Genomic DNA, 26,985 nt, shown 5'->3' with positions numbered 1-26,985 from the left:
TTTGTCTGCTCTCGTTGTTTGCGCGGTACGTGGTGAGGGGTCAAAAGTTGGCGGTGATCACGTGGCATTTCATTCGTGTCACCTTGGAGGCTGGTCTTTTCCCAGGTAGGACTAACTGGGCTGGGATACGGGTAGTCACCTCCCACATTGTCACGACATGTTTGTTTTGGAATGTATCTACTATTTAGACAAACTTTTCGACAGATTTCTTGTCCGAAGGGGCAACGGCATTCTGTTGTCAAACGCGAATGCTGATGCTCTGTTAGCCTCTGAGACTAATATTGACGCGCTACCAAACGCGCTTGATGAGGGATAAAAAGAGATGAAACAGGAAGAAGCAGCCGTCATAAACAGAGGCTTCGTTTCATCGAAAAGCATTGTCGTCTAGCTCATAGTTTTGCTTTGTTTGCTGATACAAGGCTGAAACACCATATTTTTCTTACCCTGCACCATGACTGAGTTTTCTGATATAGGTATGAACCAGACTTCAACAGTGTCCAGCTCTGTATCTACTTGTTCGTGTCTCCATTACAAGTTCCACGACGTGCTGCGGCTTTATCTGATATTCAATTGGGCCAATGTCATGAAAGTGTTTAGGTCGGGTTTGCCAATGGTAAAACCGCTGCACAACTGGTGATCCGTTGGTGCAACACCACCATGTCTCGGTACTTTGAGATCTGAATCGAATGCGTACTCAAGTATATTTTTTTCTTATCTCAATTCAACATGTACCAATTCATAATAACACGTCTGATCATCAAAATGTATTGATTCAAAATCTCGTTGCCCAATTATGGTCAACGGCAATTACGAAGATAAAAACACCGCTCTATAACCTCTCCAAATATTTCATAAGCATCCCATCCAAGATCCCAAGTCCGTGTAATAAACGCCATGAAAATGGAGCCAATATGTTCCCCATCTATACCATATGTACGGCTTGAGAACCAAGCAAGCCCCAAGACCAAGAGCCTTTCCAAAATGGTGGCCCATTACAAACGCCTAAGCTTTTCCTGCCTCACGGACTGACATCATAAATTTGTCCTCGGCACCCACTTCGCCAGCAACTCTGGCGGCAGAGACCTTGGCATTTCTTTCGTTAAGGATTGTCTTGACTTCTTCAGCCGTTTTGGCGCCGAGTAGCGTCATCTCTCGGCTGAGAAGAAGCGCCACGGTAGCTCGAATCAAGAGAGCATCGCCCTCAAAGACGTACACATCCCATAGCCGGGCGGCTTCGTCAATGGCCAGATGTTGTGTGAATACGGCTGTCAGAATTCCCGACAAGGATTGTTCGAGTTCGGCAGTTGGGATCTTTTTGGTAAGGTGCGCGTGCAGAGGCGCTGACTTGATAGACAGCGTCTGCATGGCAAGGTTGAATGCGGAAGCTTGTGCGCCTGGGTCGCCAGTGTAAAAGGACAGAGGTAACGGGCGGTTGAGCACATTGGCGAGTGCGACGAATGCGGACGGGACATCGGGTAGGTTGAGGAGCAGCAGGGCAGCAATTGTCTGACGGACTTGGTTAGTATTTCAGGTAGCACAAGGTGGCTGAGGGTATACTTACATTGCAACCCCGAACATAACCAATATCACTCCTGTACATGGCATAAGCACTCAGCACGTCGACGAGACTTTGGTGCAAAGGCCCCTCGACATCGAAGATCCGGAGATCCGGCCATGTGTTGTCCGAGGCATCTTTTCGAATTTCTTGAAACCACCTTGCCCTTCTGGCATCCTCCGCGTCACCCTTGTCGTCCTTGACTCTGGCCTCGATTTCTTGGGCTCTCGCAAGAGCTGCTTTGAACGATGTTTCTGAAAGACCGAGTTCGTTACCGATCGCTCGACCCCATATGACACCTCGGCTACGGGGCGCGATGCCCTTCCACCAGAGTTCTCTTGTCCTACGCTCTCGGATGGCCTCGTTCCATCGCGGAATAACGTCCCTCTCCCAAATTTGCATCAGATTGTCGGCCGTGCTGTCTCGTCCTTCGATCTTGGCTCTTCGGGAGGCTTCGCGTCGCTCTTCAGCCTTTGCACTGGCTGCCATCATTTTCTGATATTCCTTCAAGTGTCGACGTTCCTCGGCGGGATCCTTGGGCGGCAACCATGATGGGCGCGTACGGCTCAAGACAGCTTCTTTTTCCTTGGAAACAGGAAGAGGGTCAATCATGATGTTGGTTTTGCGAAGAGGTGGCAGCTCAGGCGTTGACTTGACGCGCTGCTTCTTCTCGTACATGTCGGCAGAACGTCGAGATGCATTCCAAGTATTGGGACGTTGGTTCGCGGGGCGCTTGATGTGTTGTTCAACCATCTCATCAGCGTGCTCTTCGAGCTTTTCGGTCAGAGTTTTGGCTTCGGCATTCAGTTCCGCCAATGCTGCGTTCCAGCTCTGCGCTCGTGTCTGGGCGGGACTGCGAGGGGTATCGGTCTTCCAGGTTGGGGAACGAAGAGAGCCCGAAGCTTGTGCTACAGCAGGTGTTCCGTTTCCGACACTTCGAACCCGTTCCTTGGATCGATTCGGGGAGGGCGATGTGGACGGTGGCCTGCTGGGAGTTCGCTCCTGCATAGGTCGAGGGGATAGCGGCACGTTATCCAGAAACATGCCATCGGGAATATCGTCACCGTCATCCTCATCACATTCTCGCTCGAGATCAGTAAAAGATTTGCGTTCACGGGCGGTCTGCCAGCTGCTTCGACGGGGCTTTGAAGGGAAACTGGGGTCTCTCGGATCCCTCGGGTTGAGTGAGGATGCAGGACTCGGGCTCCGGCGTCGATTGAATGTGAGAGAGGCAGAGGACGGGCTGGTCAAGGTCTTTGGGCGCGTAGCAGAAAGGGGCTCCGTCAATGCGCTCAGATTGGTGCTTCGTGGGTTGGAGGTGTATACGTTCGTCTCGAGAGTTGGGAAGGGCGGTCGAGCTTTGGAAGCGGTCTTGCCAGCTACGAGAGATCGACTTGAGTGAGCCTTGGGGAGACTAGGGCGAACGTCGACTTTTGATGGGCTTTTGAGGGTGACGCTATCGTCGTCAAGACCAATCTCTTCGAAATGGCCAATGTCAGCCATGACACTAGCATCGTCGCTGTCATAAGATTGGAAAGATGAGGTCTTTGAGCTCTTTGAGGTGGTCATTCCTGGTGGAGAGTCGGGACTGGGCAGAACGCTGTTGATATCAAGAGTGCGAATCATTGTCGCATCGCTCGGTGGAGCAGAAAAGGACTGAACAAGAGGGGAGTGTCGAATTGCCCGAGGGCCCTCAAGAATGCAATTCTCGTGTTGCAGTGATTGGTTTGTACAGGTATTTGGGGTATGAATCGGCTTGGTACTGGGTCGTGGCTTGTGATATGGTCGGTTACTGTTCAAGGTGGACTCGCTTCTGTTTTTGTTCGACAATGCCGTGCTTGGCTTGCCTTTGTCGATTTGGCGGTAACCGTTGTTATGGGCGAGAAGGAGTAGAGCTGTTTCAAGATTGCCGGGGTAGGAGTCGATTACCAAATAACCGGGCCAAATGAAGTCGTACTAAAGCAATTCGGGATCGAAAAAGGGATAAAAAGCGAGGGTATGAAGCGAATGTTGAAGGTTGTTTTGATGTGCTGTTAAGAGCGGTTCGAAGAATTCAATCGATCAACGATAGACTGGGGGTTGGATAGGCAGGTTGAAGAGAATAATAACAAGCAATGCTATAGTGCTCTTATCTAGAGGTAAACAAGATTTTGCAACCCCAGACGGCGGTAATAATAAGCGGTCGCGGCCGGGATGACGAGAATATTACCCAAAATTAAGCGCGGGTTTGAATGAAGTGGCCTCCAAAACAAAGGGGGGGTGATGATTGATTAGTTCTAAAGTTGAAGGGTTTGAGACAAGAAAGAATGAAAAGGATAATAATATGTAGATGAGTACTAAGGTGGAGGGACAAAAAGGAAATAGGTTTAGGAAATCAAGAGATGTTGGTTAAGGAGAGGAGAATGAGAGCGAGAGAGGGGAGAAGGAAAAACGAGTGAGATTCAAGCATCAAGGCAAGGAAAGTCAAGATTCAATCAAGTCATGGAAGTCAAAGATACCAAGACCAACAAGTTAAACCGGGAAGTGGATGACGATCCCCAAACGAGAGAGAGGAGATGATCCGACCACCCACAGCTTAGTTTAGACGGCAAAAAAAGAAAGATGGAATACTTGTAGTGCTGCATATAAAAATAGCTTCAAAGTGACATTGGTTTTATTTGCAGATGTGGATTTTGCATGGGGTCTGTTGACATGGCCTTATCGAGCCAAGCCACTGCCAGGGGCTTGCACTGTGAACCTTGTTTTGGAACTGTGTAATACCCTTCTATAAATCAAGAGCCCTACAGTGTCAATTTTGCAGTGTACTTCCCCTCCCCTGTTACTTTAATCTCGGTCGCATGACCCGCGTCTAATAAACAGGGACAACCAGTCATGGTTTAACAACCGCGAGGCCTCAACTTTCACATCTCGGTACGGATGGAATACAAACTCATCCACACCAAAGTTAATTCGACACTGCACGGGAGGAAAAACAAGCAATTTTACGCCCCATTCTTTCCGAGAGCCCTATGATCCTTGGTCCATCTACAGCACCACCACAATTGACAAACCCTAGCAACTTGTCTCATTTATTAATAAAGAAGGGATCCAGACAATCAATTGTATGAGGCGAGGCTTCTGCGCCCTCCTTTGTTATACTATCATCATTTCGTCCAAAATATGACATGCTCATTACATTGACCAAAAGATAGGTAGCTACTGATCCGCTTCTCCATCGTATGGATACATCTCGATCGCGTCTTTAAAGATCCCCCTTTCGATACCCACAACTTGTTCCACCTCCGGATATCCTTCGCTGCCTGTCAATATCCGCTCGTACCTTGACCATCAAATCTTCTCCATCGTAATCGGAATCGGTATCATCGGATGATGACTTGCCTTCCTCGTCAGTATCGCCAGGGATCAAGAATGCGTCCACACCTTGAGGAAGCTTCTTTATCTTCTTCTCACGCTTCTTGCGCTTCTTCTCGCGCTTCTCCTCGTCGGCATTGCTGGCAGTCAGGACTTCTTGAACAATTCGTGAACGATTCTTCGTCTTCTTATGCTTCGTCTTTGTGACCTTTGCAGACTTGCAGGCCTTCCGCTGTTTGGCATTGCGCATCGCCTCCTCCACAACCGTCTCCAGTGCCTTCTTCTTTGCAGTAAAGAGTGGGACAGGGGAACCTGCGATCGATGAAATCTTCATCGTAAGATTGTACCAAAAATTGCTGTATTGCTTCTCGGTCTTGATGCCTCTATGCTCCAGTTCCGAGGCTACGGCGCGCGACTCACGTTTGCTGAGAGTTTTATCAATATTCCAGTCGACGTCCCAGTTGTACTTTTGGTTTGGGTCATTGTTCTTGAAGGTGAATCCCTGGCCGGCTGCTGATTTCTTCTCAAAAGAGGCCACGGTGGGTTTAATGGCATGCTCCGAAACACTATCTCGAATGACTTGAGGCATGACCTCTTTGCCGGGGAAAAGGGGCTTGGTCCAGTGTGGATTTGAGACCGGTACCAGCTGCTTTTCTTCAAGTCTCTTCCGACGTTCGCCTTCAGATTCTTCACCGTCGCTAAAATTCTGCTCATCAATCCCGGTTGGTCTTTGAGTCTTGCCAAATAGAGGCTTGGGGTTTGTGAACTGTCGTTCCGCGCTTTGCTTTAACTGTTTCGCAAGCTTATGGCGCCTGGTCTTGGCGGCTCCGGTATCAGTGACACACTGTTTTTCGGCTTTGACTGACTTTTGAGTCTGGCGCATAGCTGGCTGTGTAGGCAGCTTCGAAGGCGTCTCCTGTTTGATGCTGCCTGGTTTCAACAGCTTTTCAATTTGAATGGGACGTTCATCTCCCGAATCGTCCTCGCCGGAACCTTGCGGCTCTACCTTGATCATCTTCTGGGTAGTACGGTTGACTCGCTCGGTAGGTGGCTTTGAGGGAGTGCCCTGGTCAGATGCAGCATCCTCGGCGGCAGTATCATCGGCGATAGATGACAATGGTTTCAATTCTTTTTCTAGATCTACTGTCAGCCTCTCGCGTTGTCGTGATAAGATATCATACTTACTTTGTCGAAGCCATGACGAAGGCTTTGGTAATGGGGTCAAAGGTCGGCTTGCGTTCTTGGGCTGAGATGGGGTCCAACTTTTCGATCGGAGATCCGCCAATGTCAGCTTCCTTGCTGGTGGTGGGTGTGTGAATATCGTCTCATCATCTGTCGCTCGTCTAATGGCAGGCCCGTCCTAAGAAACTCTACGCTCAGACGAACGGATCATCTTGGCTTGATGCTTGCTGTCTTGAATACGCTCGGTTGGCGATGATACAGCATGATCATCTCCAGAAAGCGGAGAGATGTCAGGGAAAGAAGATATTTCGATAAATTCGCACGCCGGCTTTTCGCTAGATCTTTTCAGAATGCTCTTCAAACCGATAAGAGAATCTCGATGATGTGGGCGAAACTGTGAAGGTGTACCAGGAGTATGTGTTTCCTGAAGGTTCTTGCCGCTATAGACCGGCTGAAGCTTATAGGTCGACGGTGGGGTTTTGTTTTCCAAGTCAGATGCTGGGCTTGGAGATGCTTCCCTATGAGATTCCCGAGTTTGAACCTTTCGGCCTGGGCTTTCCATCGACGAAGAGCTTTGAATGGGTTGTTCAGGGGCTGTTGAGAATGGCATATTTGGCGGGCTACTTCCGATGTCAGGAGTTGAGGCCTGTTGAGCCGCTTCTGATGCAGCTCCGCCAGACTGAGGACCGTCAAGCCATGCCTCCAAAGCGTCCATGATATCGGGCGAATGCGCTCGCGGCTCGTCTGGGGCCTGTGTCTGTGTCTGTGTTGGCTCGGGTAGGGAGTTCACATCTTCAACATCGCTGTCGACATCACTCTCGATACAAACAGGACTATCAAGGGAGTCGCCAACTCTACGTCGCTTGATTCTTGCCTTTCCTTGTAGAACTTGGCGACGCTTGGGTGATGGAAGAACCTTTTCAATCACGCAGTCAGACCCATCATCGGATGATTGGGCGTTAGAGCGCTCCATCTTAGCCCTCTTGGCTGGGCGACCTCGCGGGCTAGCAGCAACAAGTTTGCGCTTTGGCGATGGTAGTACCTTGTCGATCTTACAATCAGAATCGGAGCTTTCAGCTGATGAAACCTCAAAAGGTGTGCTCGGAGAGGTGGCTTGAGCGAGCTGAGTGGTTCTCTTTGGGGTTCGCTGGCCTTTGTTACCCATAGCGCGTATCTCATTTGCCTGAGGTGTTTCAGTGATGCGTTCATTGCGACCATTGACTCGGTACTTCTTTTCGGCTTGAGACGAGGACATGGGCTGCGAGATGGGTGTTGAGGGGATAGTTTTAGCACCACGACGCCGGCGCTGGGGTGTGGTTTGTGATGCGACAGACTTGCGCTTGCGCGGTTGTTTCAGCGGCATGATTGACTGCTGTTATGATTTGGAATGCCTCAGGTGAATGCTTTTGGGTGGAGAAGGGAATGCTTGGGCTGAAAGTATGGTCGTTACTCTGCGAGTTGCTTCTCTGAGGTAAGTGAATGGTTTGTGAGTGTGATTGTTGAAGGGTTGATTGTGATATGGGCTGTACAAGATGAAAGAAGTAAATGGGTTGAGCCCTGAAGGTGAGAGATGATAATTCTGATGAACGATATGCAGATGTGAATGATGTGGGCTGAGTTCACCGCTATTGAAGAGCCTGAATGAATATTCACGCTGCACTGCTGCCTATAGAGTATTCTTGATGAATAGGCTATTCATAGAGATAACAAGTAATTAATGGTTACGAAGGATGAGAAATGTTGAATAAGTTGAAATGCAAAGTGGCTTGCCAGTGCCAACAGCTGGCAGCCCCTTTACCATTCTTAGGATTATTCTTAACACTGCCTGCCTCTGACAACTTACCTTTAATGAGATACTCCGTTTTGCATTCACCTGCCATTTAGGTCATTGCCTAGCGGTTACTCCTCTTTTCAGTTTCCAACTCGACTTTGGTTACGACAAGCTCGTCTGCAACTGATCCAGTTTGAGTAGTAAAGTAGTGTAGCCATAGACGCCTTTCATTGTCCCGCTCTTACGTCTTGGCTGCATTTATGTGTTCGAGTCTATCGGGAAATTATGTCACTACGGGTTGATATGTCTTCCAGCTTCAGAAAATACTGAGATGTAGGCAGAAGCCTCCAAGTTATCATCATGGCTTGAGGACTCTTTTGTTTTTGCAGACTGCTCAAGAATTATAGGCTGGTCAGCTTAATTTACTAAGATACACTTATTATCTACTTTTTGTCATGAATCTCGATGCAGTATCAGTTTTCTTCTCATAGCAAGGTTCGTTCATGAAGGTCTTTTTTTGCATTTCCATGTCGCCGCATCTATGGTATCATTACAGATCATCATGGCCTGTGCACATTGACCCATCATCCCTGGCTACCTGAGCCTAACCTTACATACGCTCTCGTCGACGAGGAGCTGCTCGGATGATATCATCTACTCGGAGAAGAAGCTAGTCGTGCATGTTAGCAGTTTATATGTCAGGATGTCAAGTGATTGCTTACCTCTGCGGCCTCGCTGGCCGAAGAAACGACAGCCTTCTTGAGCTTGTAGCTCTCAATAACACCCAGATCCCGCATATCAGTAATTCCGCCGCCAGGTGTCATCAAATCGAGACCATAAGTTGTGAGACCGTCGTAGAGAGCCTTGCGCAGCCTGGCGACAAGATCACCAGAGTCAAGACCAGCGTTGTCGGCCAGAATAGTGGGAAGTTGTCGAAGGGCGACGGCAAAGCTTTGAACGGCCAATTGTCGCTTACCCTCAACTCGTGTAGCAGCACCCTCAACAGCCTTGGCCATGAGCATCTCAGCACAGCCACCACCGAGAGTGGTCCGGGGCTCCTTGACGGTCTGGGACAGAACGGCAAGAGCATCGTGGAGACTTCGCTCAGCCTCATCGAGGAGCTGTTCTGTGGCGCCTCGGAGAACAATTGTGCAAGCCTCTCCACCGGAAACACCGGAGAACTTGATAAGGGTGTCTTCGCCAATGATGACCTCCTCGATCGTATCGCAGTGGCCAAGCTTGACCTGCTCGGGGTGGTCAAAGGTGGAGGCAATCTCACCGCCTGTCACCAGGGCCAAACGCTCGATACCGTCAAAGTCGGCGTGCTCGATTGACATGATACCAGCATCGGTGAACAGCTGCTCGGGCCAGTTGTAAATGAGCTGTCTGTTGATAAAGCAGTTGATTCCATGAGCCTTAATCTTCTCCACCTTGGCCTTCATCTTATCTTTCTCGGCCTTTTCAAGTTCGGCGAGCTTGCTCGTGGAGCCGACCTTGACACGGGCACCGAAGATCTTGACCTTGTCAGTATCCATTGAAGTGTTGGCTACGAGGATCTTGGCCTTCTCGAGTCGCTTGGGTTGGTTGACACCGATCTTTTTGTCCAGAATAAAACCCTCGTCAAGATAAGAGTCGCTCAGTTTACCTCCGGCCTTCTTGATGATTTGGATGTGGTTTAAGTCGGAAGACTTGAGTCGGAGGACAGCATCGACAGCCAATTCGGCAAACTGTTTGCGATCCTGGGCGAGGACCTTTGAGCTAAGAGTTGTTCGGGCGATAGCAAGCAAGTCTTGGCGGAACGCCTCGGGGTTTTTGCTGTGGTCGACGGCTGAGCCCTCCAAAGCTTTCAATGCAGCGTGGCTCGCTATTCTGTAACCCTCAATAATAGTTTGGGGGTGGATCTTCTTGTCGACCAGCTTCTCCGCCTCTCTTAACAACTCGGCAGCGAGGACAGCAACTGATGTAGTGCCGTCACCGACTTCGTCATCTTGAACCTTTGAAATGTTGACAAGAACCTTTGCAGCGGCGTTGTCGAGGGCGATCGACTTCAGGATGGTGGCACCGTCGTTGGTAACCATGATTTCGGCGGTGGAGCTAGCATCGTGTTAAAAGGGGGGTCGTCGACCGCAAGTTGGGCGCAACATACGCTGACTGTAGAATCTTGTCCATGCCCTTAGGACCAAGAGTGCTCTTCACGAGGTCACCGACGGCGATAGCACCAACAAAGGCGGCGAGACGAGCATTCTCGCCCTTCTCCTCGGTGGTGCCCTCCTCAAAAATTTGGGTTGGTTGGAAAGACTAAGGAGGGGCAGGGGCATATGTTAGTTGTTGTTCTCTGTTCAAGTTCAAAGGTTTGAGAGCAGGCTGTCATAATAAGTAAACATACCATAGTGGGCTAACAATTTGACTCTAAACACGGCGAAACCTATAGAAACGTAAGAGGTTATCGTCGTTGTCAACGTCAATATGCTTCAGCCTTGGGGTAGACGTTGCAGCCTTTTTTTCTGGAGCTATCTCGCAGCTTGATAGCGTAGCCCCTCCACCCCAGCCAGGCAAGCCACACGTGACTTGCCCCGCGATGGGAGCCTCGATTTCGGAAGAGGGGCAATCATTTCTCCGGCAGCACGCACACTTTCGCAGGAAAGTGAAGCAAGAACACCAAATTTGTGTTGGAACTAGGTTGGCCACCGCAACATCAAGACTCCGCACGTTCTTTAGCGATCTTCTCCGCGGTTTTAGACAGAATACCGCGTGTCTTCCAGAGGTCATATCTCCTGAGCGCATAAAGGCCTTTTTCGCAGACCTTGTGCTCGGTAGCCGAACGTTTAAAACCCTCGAAAAAAAAACATCCAGATTCGAGAGCGGGGCATTTTTTCTTGCACCCCTCCAACAACCACATATCGCCCATCATGGCACCCTCTTTCGACCACCTTCGCGAGGCCGACCTTGACGATGACGAGTTCAACGATGATGATATTGATATCTCCGACCTGCGAGAGCGATTTGAGGTTTCCCTAGACCAAGGCTATGACAACTTTGTCGTCATCGACGGCCTTCCCCAGGTCACTGAGGACCAGAAGCCCAAGCTGGTCAAGTTCTTGTTAAAGAAGCTCAACACAGTCGGCAAGACACGCGAGGACTCGGTACACATGCCCATGGGCGACGATGGAAAGTCTCTTCGGTAGGTGTTATACGTGGAATGAATATGCAAAAGAGCTTGGAACTGATCTCGTAAAGATTCGCCTTTGTCGAGTACTCCTCGCCCGCCGAGGCTGCCGCCGCTACTCGCCAGCTCGACCTCACCCCTCTCGACAAGAAGCATACTCTCCGCGTCAACAAGTTCACCGATATCGAACGCTACGGACGAGAAGGTCGCATTGATGAGAACTACCAACCGCCCGAAATCGAAGACTTCAGCGAGAAGGAGCATCTGCGATGGTTCCTCAAGGATCCCTCAGGTCGTGGCCGCGATCAGTTCGTTATGTACCGCGGTGACAGTGTCGGAGTCTACTGGAACAACGAGAAGGACCAGCCTGAGAACATTGTCGAGCGCTTACATTGGACGGAGACCTTCGTCCAATGGAGCGTCTTGGGCACATACCTCACCTCCGTCCACGCTCAGGGTGTCCAGCTTTGGGGCGGCCCTTCATGGTCGCGACAGGCTCGATTTGCTCACCCTTTCGTGAACATGGTCGCTTTCTCTCCCGGTGAGAAGTACATTGTCACCTGGTCCAACCGCCCTATCTCTATCCCTGATGAGGGCCACCCCGCTCTCTCTATCGACGACCACGGCAAGAACTACGTTATTTGGGATATCGCTACCGCTACCCCTCTTCGATCTTTCGCTAACCTTGAGCCTCCCAAGGTTGAGGATGGCAAGCCCCCGCCCAAGATGCAGTGGCCTGCCTTCAAGTGGTCTGCCGACGACAAGTACGTTGCCCGTCTCAACCCCGGCCAGTCTATCTCCGTCTACGAGCTCCCCCGCATGAACCTCCTCGACAAGACCTCCATCAAGATCGATGGTGTTGTTGACTTTGACTGGGCTCCCGCCACCCCCAAGCGCGACGGTATCAAGGAATACGAGCAGCTTTTCTGCTACTGGACTCCCGAAATTGGTAGCAACCCCGCCAAGGTTGGATTGATGAGCGTTCCCTCAAAAGAGGTTGTTCGATCCCTCAACCTCTTCAGTGTCAGCGATGCCAAGCTTCACTGGCAATCCGAGGCTGCCTACATTTGCGTCAAGGTCGACCGACACTCCAAGTCCAAGAAGTCTCAAGCCACGACTCTTGAGATCTTCCGTGTCAAGGAGAAGGGTGTTCCTGTTGAGGTTGTTGATACCGTCAAGGATACTGTCATTAACTTTGCTTGGGAGCCCAAGGGTGACCGATTCGCCATCATTTCCACAACCGAGCCTGCCGGTGTCACTGCCGTCGCTCCCAAAACAGCAGTCTCCTTCTTTTGCCCTGAGAAGGCCAAGAAGGGCCAGCAAGTGGGTAACTTCAAGCACCTCCGAACACTCGACAAGAAGAACAGCAACGCTATTTACTGGTCACCTCGTGGTCGCTTTGTTGTTATTGCCACCATTGCCAACACACAGAGCTCTGACCTTGACTTCTTTGACCTCGACTTTGAGGGTGAGAAGCCCGAGTCCGAGAAGGACCTTACCGCCAACCTCCAGGCTATGAACACTGCCGACCACTACGGCGTCACAGATGTCGAGTGGGACCCTTCAGGTCGTTTCGTTGCTTCATGGGCGTCTGCCTGGAAGTACTCTGTAAGTTTGATCTGACACTATTTCGAGTTTCGTGCTAATATATTATAGATGGAAAACGGCTACCACATCTACGACTTCAAGGGTGAGGCTCTGCGAGAAGAGCCCCTTGAGAAGTTTAAGCAATTCTCGTGGCGCCCTCGGCCTGCGACTCTCCTTACTAAGGAGGAGCAGAAGGCGGTCCGCAAGAACCTCCGAGAATACAGCCGTGTCTTTGAGCAAGAAGATGCCGACCGTGGTGCTTCTGCTGACTTGGCTGTTGTTGAGGCTCGTCGCCGCATGCTCGAGGAGTGGCACAACTGGCGTGAGTCTATGGAGGCCGACGTGCTAGAAGAGCGCGAGGCACTTGGCCTACCAAAGGATCCTCACGCTCCTCTGCTAGAGGCCTACACAAAGTCCCTGGATACATCATCAGAGGAGGATCGGGTGATTGAGGAAATTGTCGAGGAGGTTATTGAGGAGAGTGAGGAAGTGCTCCCTTAGAGGGCCTCCCTGCATTTGCATAGAAGTGATTTGCTTGTATCGCGGTAGAAAACTGGTCAGGGCGAGGGGTCACGTAATGAAATTCTTTGTCATGTTCAAAAGAAAGACAGGTCCAACTCTTGGACTCTCTAAAAGCATTATCTGGAGTAATCTATTCGTCCATCTCTGCATATTTCATCAGGGATATATGTGACTGTCTCAGAAATATATCCGCTCTATGTGTAATTGACGCTACCTCGAATTGACTTAAATCTGGGCGTCTTTGACAGCAGATTGTGCTCACAAGTTGCGTTCTAGGGCGTGTTCTAAAAAGTTATGTGCGCGTCAATGAGTGAATAATACTTGCTTCTTCTCAGCCGCATCGGTAGTATACTTTTCAATATAGTTCTAATATACAGTATAACCATCACCCTTAATTGTCCGTGTTACACCTTGTCGTAAAAAGCCCGATCAATTGGTGTATTCAATATCTTACAGTCGTCTACTAATATTATATGAATCACATCGTCCATACCCTTCTAGCCATTATGGATACTTACACAATATTACACACTTTGTTAGTCGTATATGTTGCATCTAGTGCATAGTCCATCATTTGAGACAACGCCTTTCCCACATCTAGTCCTTTTCCTCTACGCTAATCCAAGACCTGCCCACAAGCAATTATTCTATTTCAATGCAGGTATACTCGTCCTACTTGAGCGGATGAATGCCAAGAAGAAGGGCCAGGAAAGATTGCATAATGGAGCCGGTCGAACCGGATGGCCAAGTTGCTGGCCATTTAAATCCGCCACTTCATATTAAATGTACTCAGACCAAGAAATGCAATCCCACTTACATCCAGATGTCTGTTGGACCAACAAGGAAGACCACTCTGGAAAAGGGGGAGTAGAAATGATAAAAGAAAGCATTCTGCACAGCTGGCTTATAACTGTGATCCCTTCGTGACCTTGGCTCCATTCACATTCAACTATTAACTCTCCATTTCAAAGAGGGTTGTATTATTCTTGACTTGTTCTACGGTGGCGTCTGCTCTCACTAATGATAAGTAGAGAAGGGAATCGCGGCCTATCATGCGAGTCACACTATTTATCCTCTCTAGCATCTCTGCTATAACCAAGATCGCTGCTTCAACAGCACTCCCGATACCAGTTTCTGAGGAAGTACCTCCAATTATCAACCCAATTATTGAACCGATTGTCGAATCAATTATTGAACCAGCTGTCGAGCTGATCGCTGAGCCAGTCGTTGAGCCAGCTATTGAACAAGATGTTGAGCCAGCTGCCGATACAACTGTCGACCCTATTATCGAACCGGTCGTCGAACTAGCTACTGAACCAGCTGTCGAATCAATTATTGAACCAGTTGTCGAACCAGTTATTGAACAAGTCTTCGAACCAATTGTCGAACCAATTGTTGAGCCGATTATACAACCAGCCGTCGAGCCAATTATCGAGCCAATTATTCAGCCAGGCATTGAGCCAGCTGTTAAACCTGTCGTCGAACCAGCTGCCGAATCTATTGACGACCCTATTGTCGAGCCAATTATCAGCCCGATTATCGAACCAGCTGCTGAGCCTGTTATTGAGCCTGTCTTCGAAACAATTATTGACCCTATCGATCCGATTGTCGACCAGATTCCCGTTCCAGAAACTCCCTCCCGCATCTCTACTGGGGTGGTCCCAGAGGACCTCAAGAATGCTATGCAAGGGATACAAAGCCTAGCGTTCGACTTGATACTGCAAGCATCCAACATCGGGGGCGAAGGTGTGAAGGTCCAGATTATTGGAGTGTGTCTTTATCTTACTGCAGTAGGCCTGGGCTAACATTTACGCATAGAACACATTCTTGCGCTGCCAAGATATGGTTGATGGGATTCAAGAGATATCCAGCAAAATCAGCCGTCCTCCCACAATACTTTTCGGCTGGGAAGATCAGGGAGCAATTTGTTCGGCCTTTGACACGGTACGTCACGACCCTTGTGGTATTCGTGTGAGACACGATTTAAAAAGGTCACTTGAGAAATTACAAGCTAATATTCCGGAAAGTTCGGCATCAACCAAACCAAGCTCGTCACTGTGCTGTCCATGGAACCCCATAGCGTAGTTAGGGACGGCTTTGGCGACCGCTTTCAAGAATGCTTCGACCAGCTTCGACCGGTGTTGAGTCTCTTCATTAAGCAGCTCATAATATACACACCCACGTGTGAAGCTGAGATGCTGAGAAGGATAGACCAACTGGATGTGGCGTTCAGCAATGCCAAGCTGAGGATGGAGGATGCTCGGCAGAGCTAAGAGCACGCACATTCCATTGCATTTATGTGCCCTTGAGCTGAGGTCATGACTTGATGTAGGGGTTCCGAGCTGGCGTCACCTCTGATTTTACAGATGGCGCATCCTTTCCTACAAGGGTTCGGACGTACGATGGTGGCTGCTTGAGATAAGCAGGGTTGACACGGACAGAGCATGGATTGTCTGTGTTCAAGGGAGGCATGCCCTAGACTAGCTGGAGACACACAGATTTTAATGAGGATTTGAATACATGATAGGTTTGGATTGTGTGTATATGAGGAGTTGTATAGTTGCTAAGTGGGATCTTGCAGTTCTGTCATGTCGGCAAGATAGCGGTCAACTGTTTGTTGAGAAGATTTGATGGAAGCATTGATGACTTGTTCGTAGTGTGCAGATCTAAGATCCACATGTTGTTGTGAATGTCGATACATGGATTCGGCGTCTTTGTAAATTCGCTCATAGCTGGGCTATTAAGTAAGTTTGGTTTGATCAAAAGTAACACTACAGGACGGAAATAGAAGAAGCCAATTTGTGGTTCATGATGGCAGGTTGATAGTGATGTTAAAGAGAATTTACCCTAGAGTTTGAGGTTGAAATGTCGATTGCAAATTGCACCATTCAAGGGAGTGGGACGGTAGTAAATAGGTCCCCGCAGGCACAGACCATCCGATCCGGGGGGTAGCAGTAAGCGAATCCAAGCCCACAAAAAAGAAGAGTGAATAGAATAGACACAGTCCAACAAAAGACTTGGTTTTGATATGTTGATATAGGTATTATGAGATGCTTTGATGTATTCTTTGTTGACTCGGCGTAACAGCTATAGTTTGTGATTGACCTTTGGCACCACAAATCCAAGTCCCAAGCTTCTGTATGTATTGCCTCAAGTCGTGTAACAAGATCAAAGTCAATCAGGAAGGTTACCGATTATCATCACCAATATCAACCTTTTGAAACTGTTACTAATGCAGGACTCTTAATTGTGATTGGGCGATAAAGTGTAGCAATCCGATTCCCCGCGAACCAGTTCAAAAAAAAAAGGCTTGTAATACAGCTCCCGAATGGCTGTTGCTACGAATATGTTTCCCGCTCGCTCCCCTTTCTCATCAGTACGTATGTACATAGTACAGTACTGTCTGATTTCATATTCTTGCTGTGCTTGAAATAACAATGCAAGGAGAATACCTTTAATTGTCTCCTAACTAGATTGGGTTTTGTATCAGATACTCGAGTAATCCCTAGCTATCGCCGTGTCTTTCCGATGTCTTACTGTACGCCCAGTCCTAGACAAAAACCAAGACCTTTATCAGTGCAAAGAAAAGAAAAAGGCCTGGAGTGTCTACAGTGCGTGTTGAATAGAACACGGCCTTCAATTTTTGACTCGGAGGGGGGCAGAATAATTGATATCTGAGTGGAAGATGTAGAAAATAACTCGGCAAATAACAAGACTTCAGCCCCATAAACTGACCAGATGATTTCATTCCTTGTCCTGTCAGTCGTCAATCTTTTTCGTTCCTCCGAAGCCACTGTGATGCTCCCCCTCCCCTTCCTCGCCAGTCCCTGACCTTCTTGTCCGTGCCACGCCGGTCGATTTGCCCACTACGAGAAACGTGCCTGCCCCCCTCGTCCCTTGAGTGGTGTCAGACGGAAGGACAGTCCAGCCAAGCCAAGCCCAGGCCAGGCCAGGGCAGGGCAAAAGAACAAGCGTTTTGTGCTGGGACTCCCTACCCAACCTTTCCCCCGTATTCCATTCCAACCTCTCATTCATTTCTTTCTTTCATTTTGGATATTCCACTATACATAGTACGCGACATTATCGTCTCTTGGTTTCAAGACTGAATCTTCCATCTATACTCAACGTCCCTCAACGCTACCCGCCGTTTTCGAGTCCGACTCCGCATCTCCAACGGTTCCAGCAGTCGATTTGTGACTTCATTCTGCATTGCAACCGTCATCCCCTCCATCTCAATATACTGTAGAACAACGAACCATCAGGACCTAGTCTGACTTGAACAAATTCGATCGAACAACTCTGATCTCCCGCTGCTGCGGTCCTATGTGATCGCCCGCAGCGTTAACCTTGGCCCAAAATGCTGCGACGACCTCCTGGCGAGGGACGTCCCCAGCAAAAGCTCTTCGCCTTGGTTGCTGTTATACTCCTGCCTTGGTTGCAACTTGTCGATGCTCAGCAGCAGCACCGACCAGTCAGTGAACTGCAAAGCCCTGGTGGCAGTCAGCAGCAATCAGCTGCCGATGCCGTTCAATGGGCCGTCACGTCCATTGACGCGGCCAAGGCGCGTGAAACTGTCAATCAACACCAAGTAAAACGACCTTCCACACAGCCTCGGCAAAAGGAAGAATACACCCGAAAGAACCGAAAGAGAGATCAACGAATTCCTGACGATGCGAGCGCCCTCGCAACTTTGGCTCCGGACTCGAGGTCCGTAGGAGCACCAAACCCTTCATATCTTCGGTCCAGCAGCGCTTTTGCATCTGGACTGGCCTCGCCGCAGATTGCGCGGAATCTGAAGGATTGGGAAGTAGAAGACTTTGTACTTCTGGCGACCGTCGACGGAGACCTATACGCCAACGACAGACGAACTGGAAAGAAGCTCTGGCATCTCGAAGTCGACCAACCCATGGTAGAGACCAAACATTACCGCTCCGAAGAATCCACCCTCGATGAAAATTACCGTGCAGTCGACCATTACGTTTGGGCCGTTGAACCTAATCGCGACGGTGGAATCTATATGTGGGCACCAGACTCAAATCATGGTTTTATAAAAACAGGGTTCACCATGAAGAAGCTCGTCGAAGAGCTGGCGCCATACGCCGACGATAACTCTCCTGTTGTTTACACTGGTGATAAAAAGACGACCATGATCACCCTAGATGCCGCAAGTGGAAGAGTCCTCAAGTGGTTCGGCTCTGGAGGATCTCATGTCAACGAAGCCGAGAGCTGCTCACGCCCTGATACTCTGTATGACGCAGGCAACTTGGAGTGCAGTTCGACCGGCACTATCACGTTGGGAAGAACCGAATATACTGTTGGGATTCAGCGACGCGATGACGGTCTTCCCATTGCTACTCTCAAATATTCCGAGTGGAGCCCCAACAACTACGACAGCGACCTTTTCCAGCAACATCATTCTTCCCTAGACAAGAAGTACATCACAAGCCAACATGACGGAAAGGTCTATGCGTTTGACTATACACGATCCGAGAAGGTACCCGTTTTTAGCGAGCACTTTGCAGCACCCGTTGCCCGAGTCTTTGACGTATGCCGACCAGGTGACGCTACATCCGAGAGCAACCCCGATCTTGTTGTACTTCCCCAGCCACCAATGCCAGCAGAGGATGACACACAAGACCGGATGCGCAGTAACAGCATTTTCCTGAACCAAACTCGAGCAGGAGACTGGTATGTCATGTCTGGTCAATTGTACCCTCTCATTGCACATGCGCCTGTGGCCCAAATGTCCCGCTCCGACTGGTGGGACATTGCTCCTCCTTGGGATACGCTCAACCAAACAAAGCTGTCGAAAGTCTTGGTAGGCACCCACTACCTCGGCAATACGGATAAGAGAGGTAGTTTTCATGCTCCTAGCCTGCCTGCTGGTTCAATCGAGGTGCCCGACGTACATGATGTATATGATGACCCTAACGAGTTGGAGGATGACTCTCGGCCTCATACTGAAGTTGGATTTGCGGATGAGCCCACCATTTTTGATAAGTTCAAATCGATTCCCGACAGTGCCGCCAAGAGTATCAAAGACTTCATTACCAACCCCGTTGTCATCATCATCTTTGTCTCGGTGTTGTATTACAACCAGAAAAACATCCGTCGACACCTCAAGCGTGGAAAACGCAGAGGTTTCTGGAAGGAACTACAAGACATCCTGGCGATTGAAGAAACTGAGAACGTCACCGAGAATGTCGTTGATGATGCACAAAGCACTGATACGGAAGTCAATCGAGACAGCACGCCCGAGCCCACTTCAGAAGAAGTGAAGCCTGAAACACTGGGTGAACAGCTTGAGGAGAGCACAAGAGAGCCACCGGTGCCAGCTCCCGAATCATCTAAATTGGAACCCGATGCCTTCCCACACACTCCTGTAAAGGAAGTGGAGCTTAGCGATCGGGAGGCGACTCCCAGGCCTAAAAAGCCGGTGGTTGAAGGCAATGTGGAAACACCTGTCAAGATAGCGAATGATTTGCAAAGCACTCTTCAGAACCAGAACACGCCAGCCAATGCCAACCAGAATGGCGCACCGCCTGAGAAGAAGAAAAAAGCACACAGAGGGAGACGTGGTGGTGTCAAACATCGAAAAGGCCGGGCTCAAGAAGGTTCTCAGTCTCGCGGCGATGACCCTGCCGCAGCTACTGTTGAGGACGCCGTGAACAATGCTAAGAAACTGGGCGAAAGGCCCAGCCTTGAGCCTGATGTCATGACAGTACATGATGATATGCAATCTGTGACGGGCTCTACTATTCGTATGGGAAATATTGAGGTGAACACAGATGAGCAGCTGGGTACAGGAAGCAACGGCACATTGGTGTTTGCCGGCAAATTCGATGGTAGAGCAGTCGCCGTCAAGCGCATGTTGATTCAGTTTTATGATATCGCTTCTCAAGAGACGAGGCTTTTGAGAGAGAGTGACGATCATCCCAATGGTAGGTTTCTCTTCACGTTATCAAGCAACCATCTCTGACCGCTTTAGTTATCCGATACTACTCGCAGCAAATCCGCGATGGATTCCTTTACATCGCGCTGGAGCGGTGTGCTGCTTCGTTGGCTGACGTTATCGAGAGACCACACTACTTCCGTGACCTTGCAAACGCTGGACGACATGATTTGCCCAACGTTCTCTATCAGATCACCAATGGAATCAGCCATCTACACGAGCTTCGTATTGTCCATCGCGATCTCAAACCGCAAAACATTCTTGTCAACAAGGGCAAGGATGGTAAACCAAGATTGCTGGTATCTGATTTTGGACTGTGTAAGAAACTGGAGGGCGGACAATCATCCTTTGGTGCGACTACGGGTCGTGCAGCAGGAACTTCTGGTTGGCGTGCTCCCGAGCTTCTGCTCGATGACGACGCACGAGAGGGTGCTATGATGGAACTAAGCACACAAAGCGGCTCCGGGTCTGTTTTGGCAGACGACAACGCCGTGCCCCGACGCGCTACCCGAGCCATCGACATTTTCTCGCTTGGCCTGGTTTTCTTCTATGTTTTGACTAATGGCTCCCATCCTTTTGACTGCGGAGATCGCTACATGAGAGAAGTCAACATTCGAAAGGGCCAGTATAACTTGGATCTTCTCGACTCTCTTGGTGATTTTTCCCATGAGGCCTCGGACCTCATTGCATCCATGCTTGAAGCAGACCCTAAATGCCGCCCAACAGCTAAAGAAGTCATGGCCCACCCCTTCTTCTGGTCAGCAAGAAAGAGGCTCGCATTCTTGTGCGATGTATCTGATCACTTTGAGAAGGAGCCAAGAGATCCACCATCGGCGGCACTGGCTGAGCTTGAAAGCCACGCCTCTTCCGTGACGGGTGACTTTCTCAAGGCACTGCCGCGCGACTTTGTGGACTCCCTCGGCAAGCAGCGCAAGTACAATGGGGCTCGTCTCCTCGACCTACTTCGTGCTCTGCGCAACAAGAGGAATCACTACGAAGATATGCCCGAGGCACTCAAACGAAACGTGGGACCTCTTCCTGATGGTTATCTCGCCTTTTGGACAGTACGATTCCCTCCTTTGTTGTTAGTATGTTGGAATGTTGTCTGGAGCATACGCTGGGATAAAACCGATCGGTTCCGTGAATACTACGAACCCGCGGCTCTCTAGATGCTGGTCTCCTAAGCCTTCAGGTACAGGAATTTGGATGGGGTTGTCCTCGAAGTATGATGCTTTGAATTGCAGCTTTGTCAGGAAGAGTAGCGTTCTTAGAGCAACCTCATTTTCATATAATATAAAAGTATTGCTACGTTGTCATGAATTTCACAGAGCTTTTATTCTGGTATAAAGTTAACTTTGTTGAATCTTGTTAAAAAGCATAACCTCCTCTAATAATATTCGAAAGAATGAATGCAGATGATGTATGGACAGTCGTATTGTTACTATACTAATACATACCAAAAACATCGTTGATGAAAATGGACTGAGGCGCCCAAGAGTTCCAGTCTTGTTATAATCCGTCCTACCATATCATCACTCAACTTTCCACAGGGAATGCTTCAACGCCAAATCGCCTCGCTTCGTCACTTTGTTTATCCAGTTCCAAAACCCGACACTATTCTGCCCATTGATGAGTATAGATACTGACCCGACACTATTTAGCCATGCAATTTATATACGAGATGCTTAACCCCACTGAACAAGAACTTTCTTGCCCTTCTTGTTACCTTTCTTCTTACCACCCGCTTCATCATCAGCGGGCTCCTCGTCAGCTGGTGTGCTCGGTCCGCTACCCCATTGGAAGTTTGTCTCACGGTTTCCGTAGTCACGTCGTACAGCGCGGCCGTTACCGTAACCGAAAATTGTGGTTGTAGGCTTTGGTGCCGCGGGAAGAGCTGGGAAAGCGTCTTCGCCTGTAGGCCGGGGAGCGGGGCGAGGGCGGTTGAGAGTCGTGGATTGCGATGATGAGGGAGTGGGAGTTGTCCAGTTGGAGCGAGATGCAGAGGAGTTCCCGGAGGAGGGGAGAGATGGGAACGCGTTGGAGGATGGTGGTGGTGCGTTGACGGCAGGCCGACCAGCCCATGATGATGCACCACTTGAAGATACAGGAGCTGGGCCGCCAAGTCTTGTGCTGTTCTTGAGCTTGAGAACACGGTTTGAGTACTTTTGGGTGACCTTGGCATTGGGAACAGCTGGGTTAGCTGATGCTGCGCCAGCCCAACCGCTTGAACTCGAAGTTGCGCCATGCATGCCACTCAACCCAGGTGGGCTGGGATAATCCTCGTTGATAGCTCGCCAATCTTGCCAGGCTTTGCGAAGAGCCTCGGCCTTGCTCTTGTCTTCGTAAAGTTCCGCAACTTCTCGCACCATGGTACCAAGAGCGTTTGAGGAGGTGTCGGCAAAGAGGGTGAAGAATGCATCAATTAGCTGTGGAGCAGTAAGACTGCCCTGCCTGTAAGAAGAAATGTGGCTTCGGAATGTGGCCATTCGTTGGGTGTCGTTGCCGAGGAGGTTTGACGCTCGCTCGACAACAGCACCATGTCGCACAAGACGCGCGCGCTCTTCGGGGCTGAGATTAGCCGGGTCGACAGTAGCAGACTCTATGGGATTAGCAAGGTTGGTCTGACTGGCGCGAGGCGTGTTTGATGAGCTAGCTCCGCGGGGTTGTGATGAGGCTTGCGCTGGTGTAGGAGCAGACAAAGCTCCACCAAAGGTACGGTTCGAGACTGACTGTGCAGAATGGATGGCCATCTGTCGCTGGAAAGCAATCTCGTCGCGTCGTAGAGGCTGGGCTGAGCTGACAGGAACCGGTTCCGCATTAGGGTCTCGGCCTCTGTTTCCTCCTCTTCGCCCATCTCTGCCCCCGCGTCTTCCTTCCTCTCTTCCACCAGCACCACCGCCCCCTCTCTCCTGTTGGTACGGTGTTCGAATGTCGAATCCTGAAATATTGACAACTCGTGCGTCTCTACCTGTCGCTTTGCCGCCGTGCTCACTCAACTGATGGGCCTGCAGGTCTAGCTCGGACTCAAAGACAACAAACTTCTTTTCCATACATTCTCGATCGCCGCAAAGGTAGTGGTCCTTCTTGAAATGCTCTTCCAAAGCGTTGTAGTCGAGGTAGTAGTGGGGGTGTCTCGAATCTCGTCGGTCACAAATAAAGCAACGTTCGTGCTTCATTCTACAGTGCTCGTACAGCTTATCGTCATCGTAGAAACGCTCTCCACAGAACCCACAAAGTGGATGTCCCTTGAAGCCCGTTTGGTCCGCTGCACCAGGTTTGTCGTCTCCATGACGCATATGTCTTTCCAGCTCCTTATCTGCAAATAACTCATGCTCATGTGTGAAAACCCTCTTGTTACGAGTGCACAGATCGCACATGCGCTTTTTATGAGCAGATTTGACATGGCGGTGCAAATCCGGCCAGCCAAGACCAGCAAAGTCGCATGACGGCTCGGGACAGTTGTATCGCAGGAGCAGCACGGTGTCGCCGACGATATCCTCATTCGTGTACTTGATGCCGATGTTGCTGTCGGTAGTAGTTATGTCTTTTTCTGAGTACTCCTCGAAACGCTTCTCGGGGTCGTCGGTGAATATGACATAGGGAGCCGGGGTCTACCAAGTTGTTAGTGAAAGACTCTGGTCGAGAGCATGTAAATGGGGACATACACGGCAGTGGGCACAGTCCTTTGTCTTATATAGAGCCCTCATGCGCAGACCACAAATATGGCATGTCGTGTGGTTGCAAGGTGCAATAGAGTGGTGGGCAACCGGATTGGCGCAAATGAAACACACATCGCCATCATCATCGTCCCCGGCAGCTTCGGCAGCTTTGCTAGCAGCTAGGGCATGGGCGCGCGAAGCTGCAGCAGCAACGTCTTGTGCAGCTGGATTGGCAGGGACACTTGGGACGTTGGCGTTGTTACCACCACGACCGCGCCGTTGGCCGCCTCGTCGATTTTGGTTTCCTTTGCCTCGGCCTCGTCCTCTGTTGCGCTGGCCGTCACCTTGGGGTTGGGATTCGGAGGCTGAAACTCCAGTGTTGTTGTCTCCCTCTGGTGGAGCCATGGCTAGAAGCTTTGAGCTCCCAGATGGTGAAATTTGGTCGTGCGTAGGGTAAAAATCGAAGATAGAGCTCTGCTTATGTTGCTCGCCCGCACAAGGAGTGTCGAATTGTTGAGATGTGGTAGCTTGATAGTGAATGAAGACTATGAGTTACAGACAGATAAAAGCTATGACAGAACTCGCAGTGAGATTCTGGAGACGTCCTGATCGGTATCGATGGTAAATTTCCAAGGTTAAGGGTGATATGTGAAGAGAGAAGTGATGATGTCGACTAACTAGATTTTAAATCGAGAGTCTGTCGTCTCTTATGGCGGGGCAGAACTTCATTCAAAGGAACGGAAAGTGCCCTCCGTGGGGGACGTGGCGTTGAGCCACTTCTACCAGTGTCTGTGGCTGAGTAATCTTTGTAAATACTCACCGAACAAGGGATGCATGAATTGACAACTTTAATTGGCTGATTTTCAGGTGTCATTTCAAGTTTAGAGTCACCGGCCAGAGTAACTCGGTAGGCTGATCAAATCGACATGGGATTGACTGAGTCACTGAGGCCCAACACAGCTGGAAATTACGTCTACTCATGTCACTATCGTGAGGATATCATGAACTGTACTGGCATACAGTGTTTAATTCATTTGCCTTTAGACTTCAGTCTGTGTCAAAGAAGTGCATAGTTTGACGCTCCTATGACATAGGAGACCCCCCTTGTATCACCGACTGGCAATCAGACACAGTTCAATTGTTAGCCCCAAGATTCACTTTATCAAAACTAACTATATAGTATCTAATTCAGTCACCCATCAGGAGCTCTTAAGCCCAAAGTTACCCGCCGTCGAGTAAACATCCTGCACGCGCATCCTGCCGCAGCGTGCTATCAAAAGGAATCACTCTCGTTCTGAGCTTCCATATTCCTACCAAAATTTACCCGGTATGCTCCCCTTTTTTCCTATACTGTGAACCGCCGCCAAAGAGCAAAGAGAATAAATGAAACATGAGCAAATCATGAATACCGGTTACGCCGCCGCGTGCCCAAAACGCTGTCATCGAAATCTCCGTAGAGTGTCCGTTATTGTTGTAGAAGTAGTTGTTTGCTCTTTACTCTTCGACGGGGTAAAGGTGGCTGCCGATATCCTTGTTCATCTTGAACATGTCCACCTTGGCTTGCTTGAAGACTGCATGCATCTTGTCGTCGCATATGATCTGTCGTTTGTCCTTTGGGTCTTGGAGATCGTTGGCTTTGATGTGTTCCCAAAGCTTCTTGACCACTTGAGGCCGGGACAGCTGTTGATGTATTAGTATTGATAACGTCCGGGAATAACATGTGGTAAATCACGTACTTGTGTCTCGCCAACCAGCTCGGAGAGGGTCTCGCTCAGGTTGAAAGGCTTTTGAAAACCACCGCCAGCCTTCCTCTTCTTGCCAGTCTCGCCATCGGCTGGTTCCATATCGCTGTCGTCATCGGCCTTGACCTTCTTTGCGCTCTTCTTGCGTGGTGCCGCCTTTTTCTTGGTCGGCTTGTCACCTCCTCGAGTCTTGCGCCCTCTGGCTAGGCTGTTTTCCTGCGCCTGGAGTTGAGCAGCGAGTCTAGCGTCCGCATCTTCGGCCGAGGATGATCGCTTGACCTTCTTTCGCGAAGGTTCGGGAGTCGCAGACTGTTCGGTGTCGCCTACATCGGAGGCTCCGTTGGCGACAAGCGAGTCGGAAGTTGTTGGAGGAGTGATGCCAGTATCAGCTCCTGAAGCGGCATCAAAGCGAGCCTCGATCAGCCGCTTGATGGCGTTCTATTGTGTGTCAGTAAGAATGAATGGCCGCAAGCGCAAGATCATGCCATGGTATCTAGTATGGTAGAGCGACGCCAGGCGTGTTTATCATGCATACCTTTTGTTCGCTCAGATCTTGGCCGCCAAGAGCATTCTCCAAACCCTGTCTAATCTTCTTTCGCGAGATCGTCTCAAGGTCGGACGTTTCGAGGATATCGTCGATGATGGTGGTATAGCGCTCGAGCTCTTCAGAAGTCACTGTTACGCGATATGATTAGAGTGTTGAAATTGGGAAGAGAAGGCGAGAAAGGGGATGCCGGGGTAGCTTACAAGGAGCACTCATGATGATGGCGATACTGCTGGCTCTGTTGTCGGTGGGAGCTGTGCAGAGTTGTACAGGAAAAAGGTTTGGAGAGTGAGTGGCCCGGGAGCAGTTACGACACGACAGGCGCTTCAAACGGCGGGGGGGTAAATGCGCAAACAAATGGTGGTGATTGAAGCCGTTTATAAACAATGGAATGAGATCGCGACAAAGAGGAAGAGTGCGCCGTTTGTCGCCAATATCAAAGCATATCCCGAAAGATTTTGCGTCCGTGCTTGGGATGATATAATTAACCGGATCGCAGATCAACGCGATTGAATATGGATGAAGATGTTTGGTCGCGCAGGTTCCGCGATCGGTCGATTGCAGTTGACGAACCGCGGCATGAACGAAGAAAGATTGATGGGGCGATAGTGGAGATGAAAGTATTTTGAGGGTGATACAAGATCAAGGTCGTAATTGTGGTCAAGATGAAAAGTTTAGAGAAGCAAGTGAAGGTATCGAGAGCTTACGTCGGGCCGTTGTGCATGGATCAAGTTGAAGTTCAGACGGAACCTTGGAAGTCAACTAAAGACAAGCAAGCCACCGATCTCTAACTATCCGATGAGGCTGCTGAGGCTCTTGTTTCCGTGGCTGGTGACTAGTCTAGTCTAGGGTTGTGTCCAATGAGTTTCAAGGACAAATTAGTTAGCGACTTAATGGTGGGTTGAGACGGGAGGAAGCGTTCATCCACGTCCGTGCTATTGTTTAATGTAGGTA

At 49.8% G+C, this 26,985-nt stretch overlaps 8 protein-coding genes across 8 annotated transcripts; 3 read left to right on the top strand and 5 right to left on the bottom strand.

The window, feature by feature from the left end:
* Positions 1–1,002: 1,002 nt before the first annotated feature.
* FPOAC1_008745 (uncharacterized protein) lies at positions 1,003–3,181 on the bottom strand (the record flags this gene model as incomplete). Its single annotated transcript, XM_044853181.1, has 2 exons — positions 1,003–1,506; positions 1,562–3,181. 2 exons carry the CDS (start codon positions 3,179–3,181, stop codon positions 1,003–1,005), a joined length of 2,124 nt encoding a protein of 707 aa, XP_044705851.1.
* Positions 3,182–4,796: 1,615 nt separating this feature from the next.
* On the bottom strand, positions 4,797–7,451 carry FPOAC1_008744 (uncharacterized protein; the record flags this gene model as incomplete). Its single annotated transcript, XM_044853180.1, has 3 exons — positions 4,797–6,040; positions 6,092–6,238; positions 6,293–7,451. The coding sequence occupies 3 exons, from the start codon at positions 7,449–7,451 to the stop codon at positions 4,797–4,799; spliced, it is 2,550 nt and encodes an 849-aa protein (XP_044705850.1).
* A 1,018-nt stretch (positions 7,452–8,469) lies between these two features.
* Positions 8,470–10,248, bottom strand: CCT2 (T-complex protein 1 subunit beta; the record flags this gene model as incomplete). Its single annotated transcript, XM_044853179.1, has 4 exons — positions 8,470–8,529; positions 8,582–9,953; positions 10,006–10,157; positions 10,246–10,248. 4 exons carry the CDS (start codon positions 10,246–10,248, stop codon positions 8,470–8,472), a joined length of 1,587 nt encoding a protein of 528 aa, XP_044705849.1.
* Positions 10,249–10,768: 520 nt separating this feature from the next.
* PRT1 (Translation initiation factor 3 subunit b) lies at positions 10,769–13,113 on the top strand (the record flags this gene model as incomplete). Its single annotated transcript, XM_044853178.1, has 3 exons — positions 10,769–11,040; positions 11,097–12,633; positions 12,682–13,113. 3 exons carry the CDS (start codon positions 10,769–10,771, stop codon positions 13,111–13,113), a joined length of 2,241 nt encoding a protein of 746 aa, XP_044705848.1.
* A 1,073-nt stretch (positions 13,114–14,186) lies between these two features.
* FPOAC1_008741 (uncharacterized protein) lies at positions 14,187–14,939 on the top strand (the record flags this gene model as incomplete). Its single annotated transcript, XM_044853177.1, has 1 exon — positions 14,187–14,939. One exon carries the CDS (start codon positions 14,187–14,189, stop codon positions 14,937–14,939), a length of 753 nt encoding a protein of 250 aa, XP_044705847.1.
* A 2,552-nt stretch (positions 14,940–17,491) lies between these two features.
* FPOAC1_008740 (uncharacterized protein) lies at positions 17,492–21,255 on the top strand (the record flags this gene model as incomplete). Its single annotated transcript, XM_044853176.1, has 2 exons — positions 17,492–20,075; positions 20,123–21,255. The coding sequence occupies 2 exons, from the start codon at positions 17,492–17,494 to the stop codon at positions 21,253–21,255; spliced, it is 3,717 nt and encodes a 1,238-aa protein (XP_044705846.1).
* Positions 21,256–21,771: 516 nt separating this feature from the next.
* Positions 21,772–24,150, bottom strand: FPOAC1_008739 (uncharacterized protein; the record flags this gene model as incomplete). The annotated part of the gene is made up of 2 exons (XM_044853175.1): positions 21,772–23,697; positions 23,752–24,150. 2 exons carry the CDS (start codon positions 24,148–24,150, stop codon positions 21,772–21,774), a joined length of 2,325 nt encoding a protein of 774 aa, XP_044705845.1.
* A 1,089-nt stretch (positions 24,151–25,239) lies between these two features.
* On the bottom strand, positions 25,240–26,247 carry FPOAC1_008738 (uncharacterized protein; the record flags this gene model as incomplete). Its single annotated transcript, XM_044853174.1, has 4 exons — positions 25,240–25,425; positions 25,482–25,925; positions 26,023–26,162; positions 26,235–26,247. The coding sequence occupies 4 exons, from the start codon at positions 26,245–26,247 to the stop codon at positions 25,240–25,242; spliced, it is 783 nt and encodes a 260-aa protein (XP_044705844.1).
* Between the last annotated feature and the right edge of the window lie 738 nt (positions 26,248–26,985).

The sequence above is a fragment of the Fusarium poae genome, chromosome 3, assembly GCF_019609905.1.
Source record: "Fusarium poae strain DAOMC 252244 chromosome 3, whole genome shotgun sequence".
NCBI classification, from domain to species: Eukaryota; Fungi; Ascomycota; class Sordariomycetes; order Hypocreales; family Nectriaceae; genus Fusarium; species Fusarium poae.
Note: the sequence above shows the minus strand (reverse complement) of the source record. Positions and strands in the feature narration are given on the sequence as shown.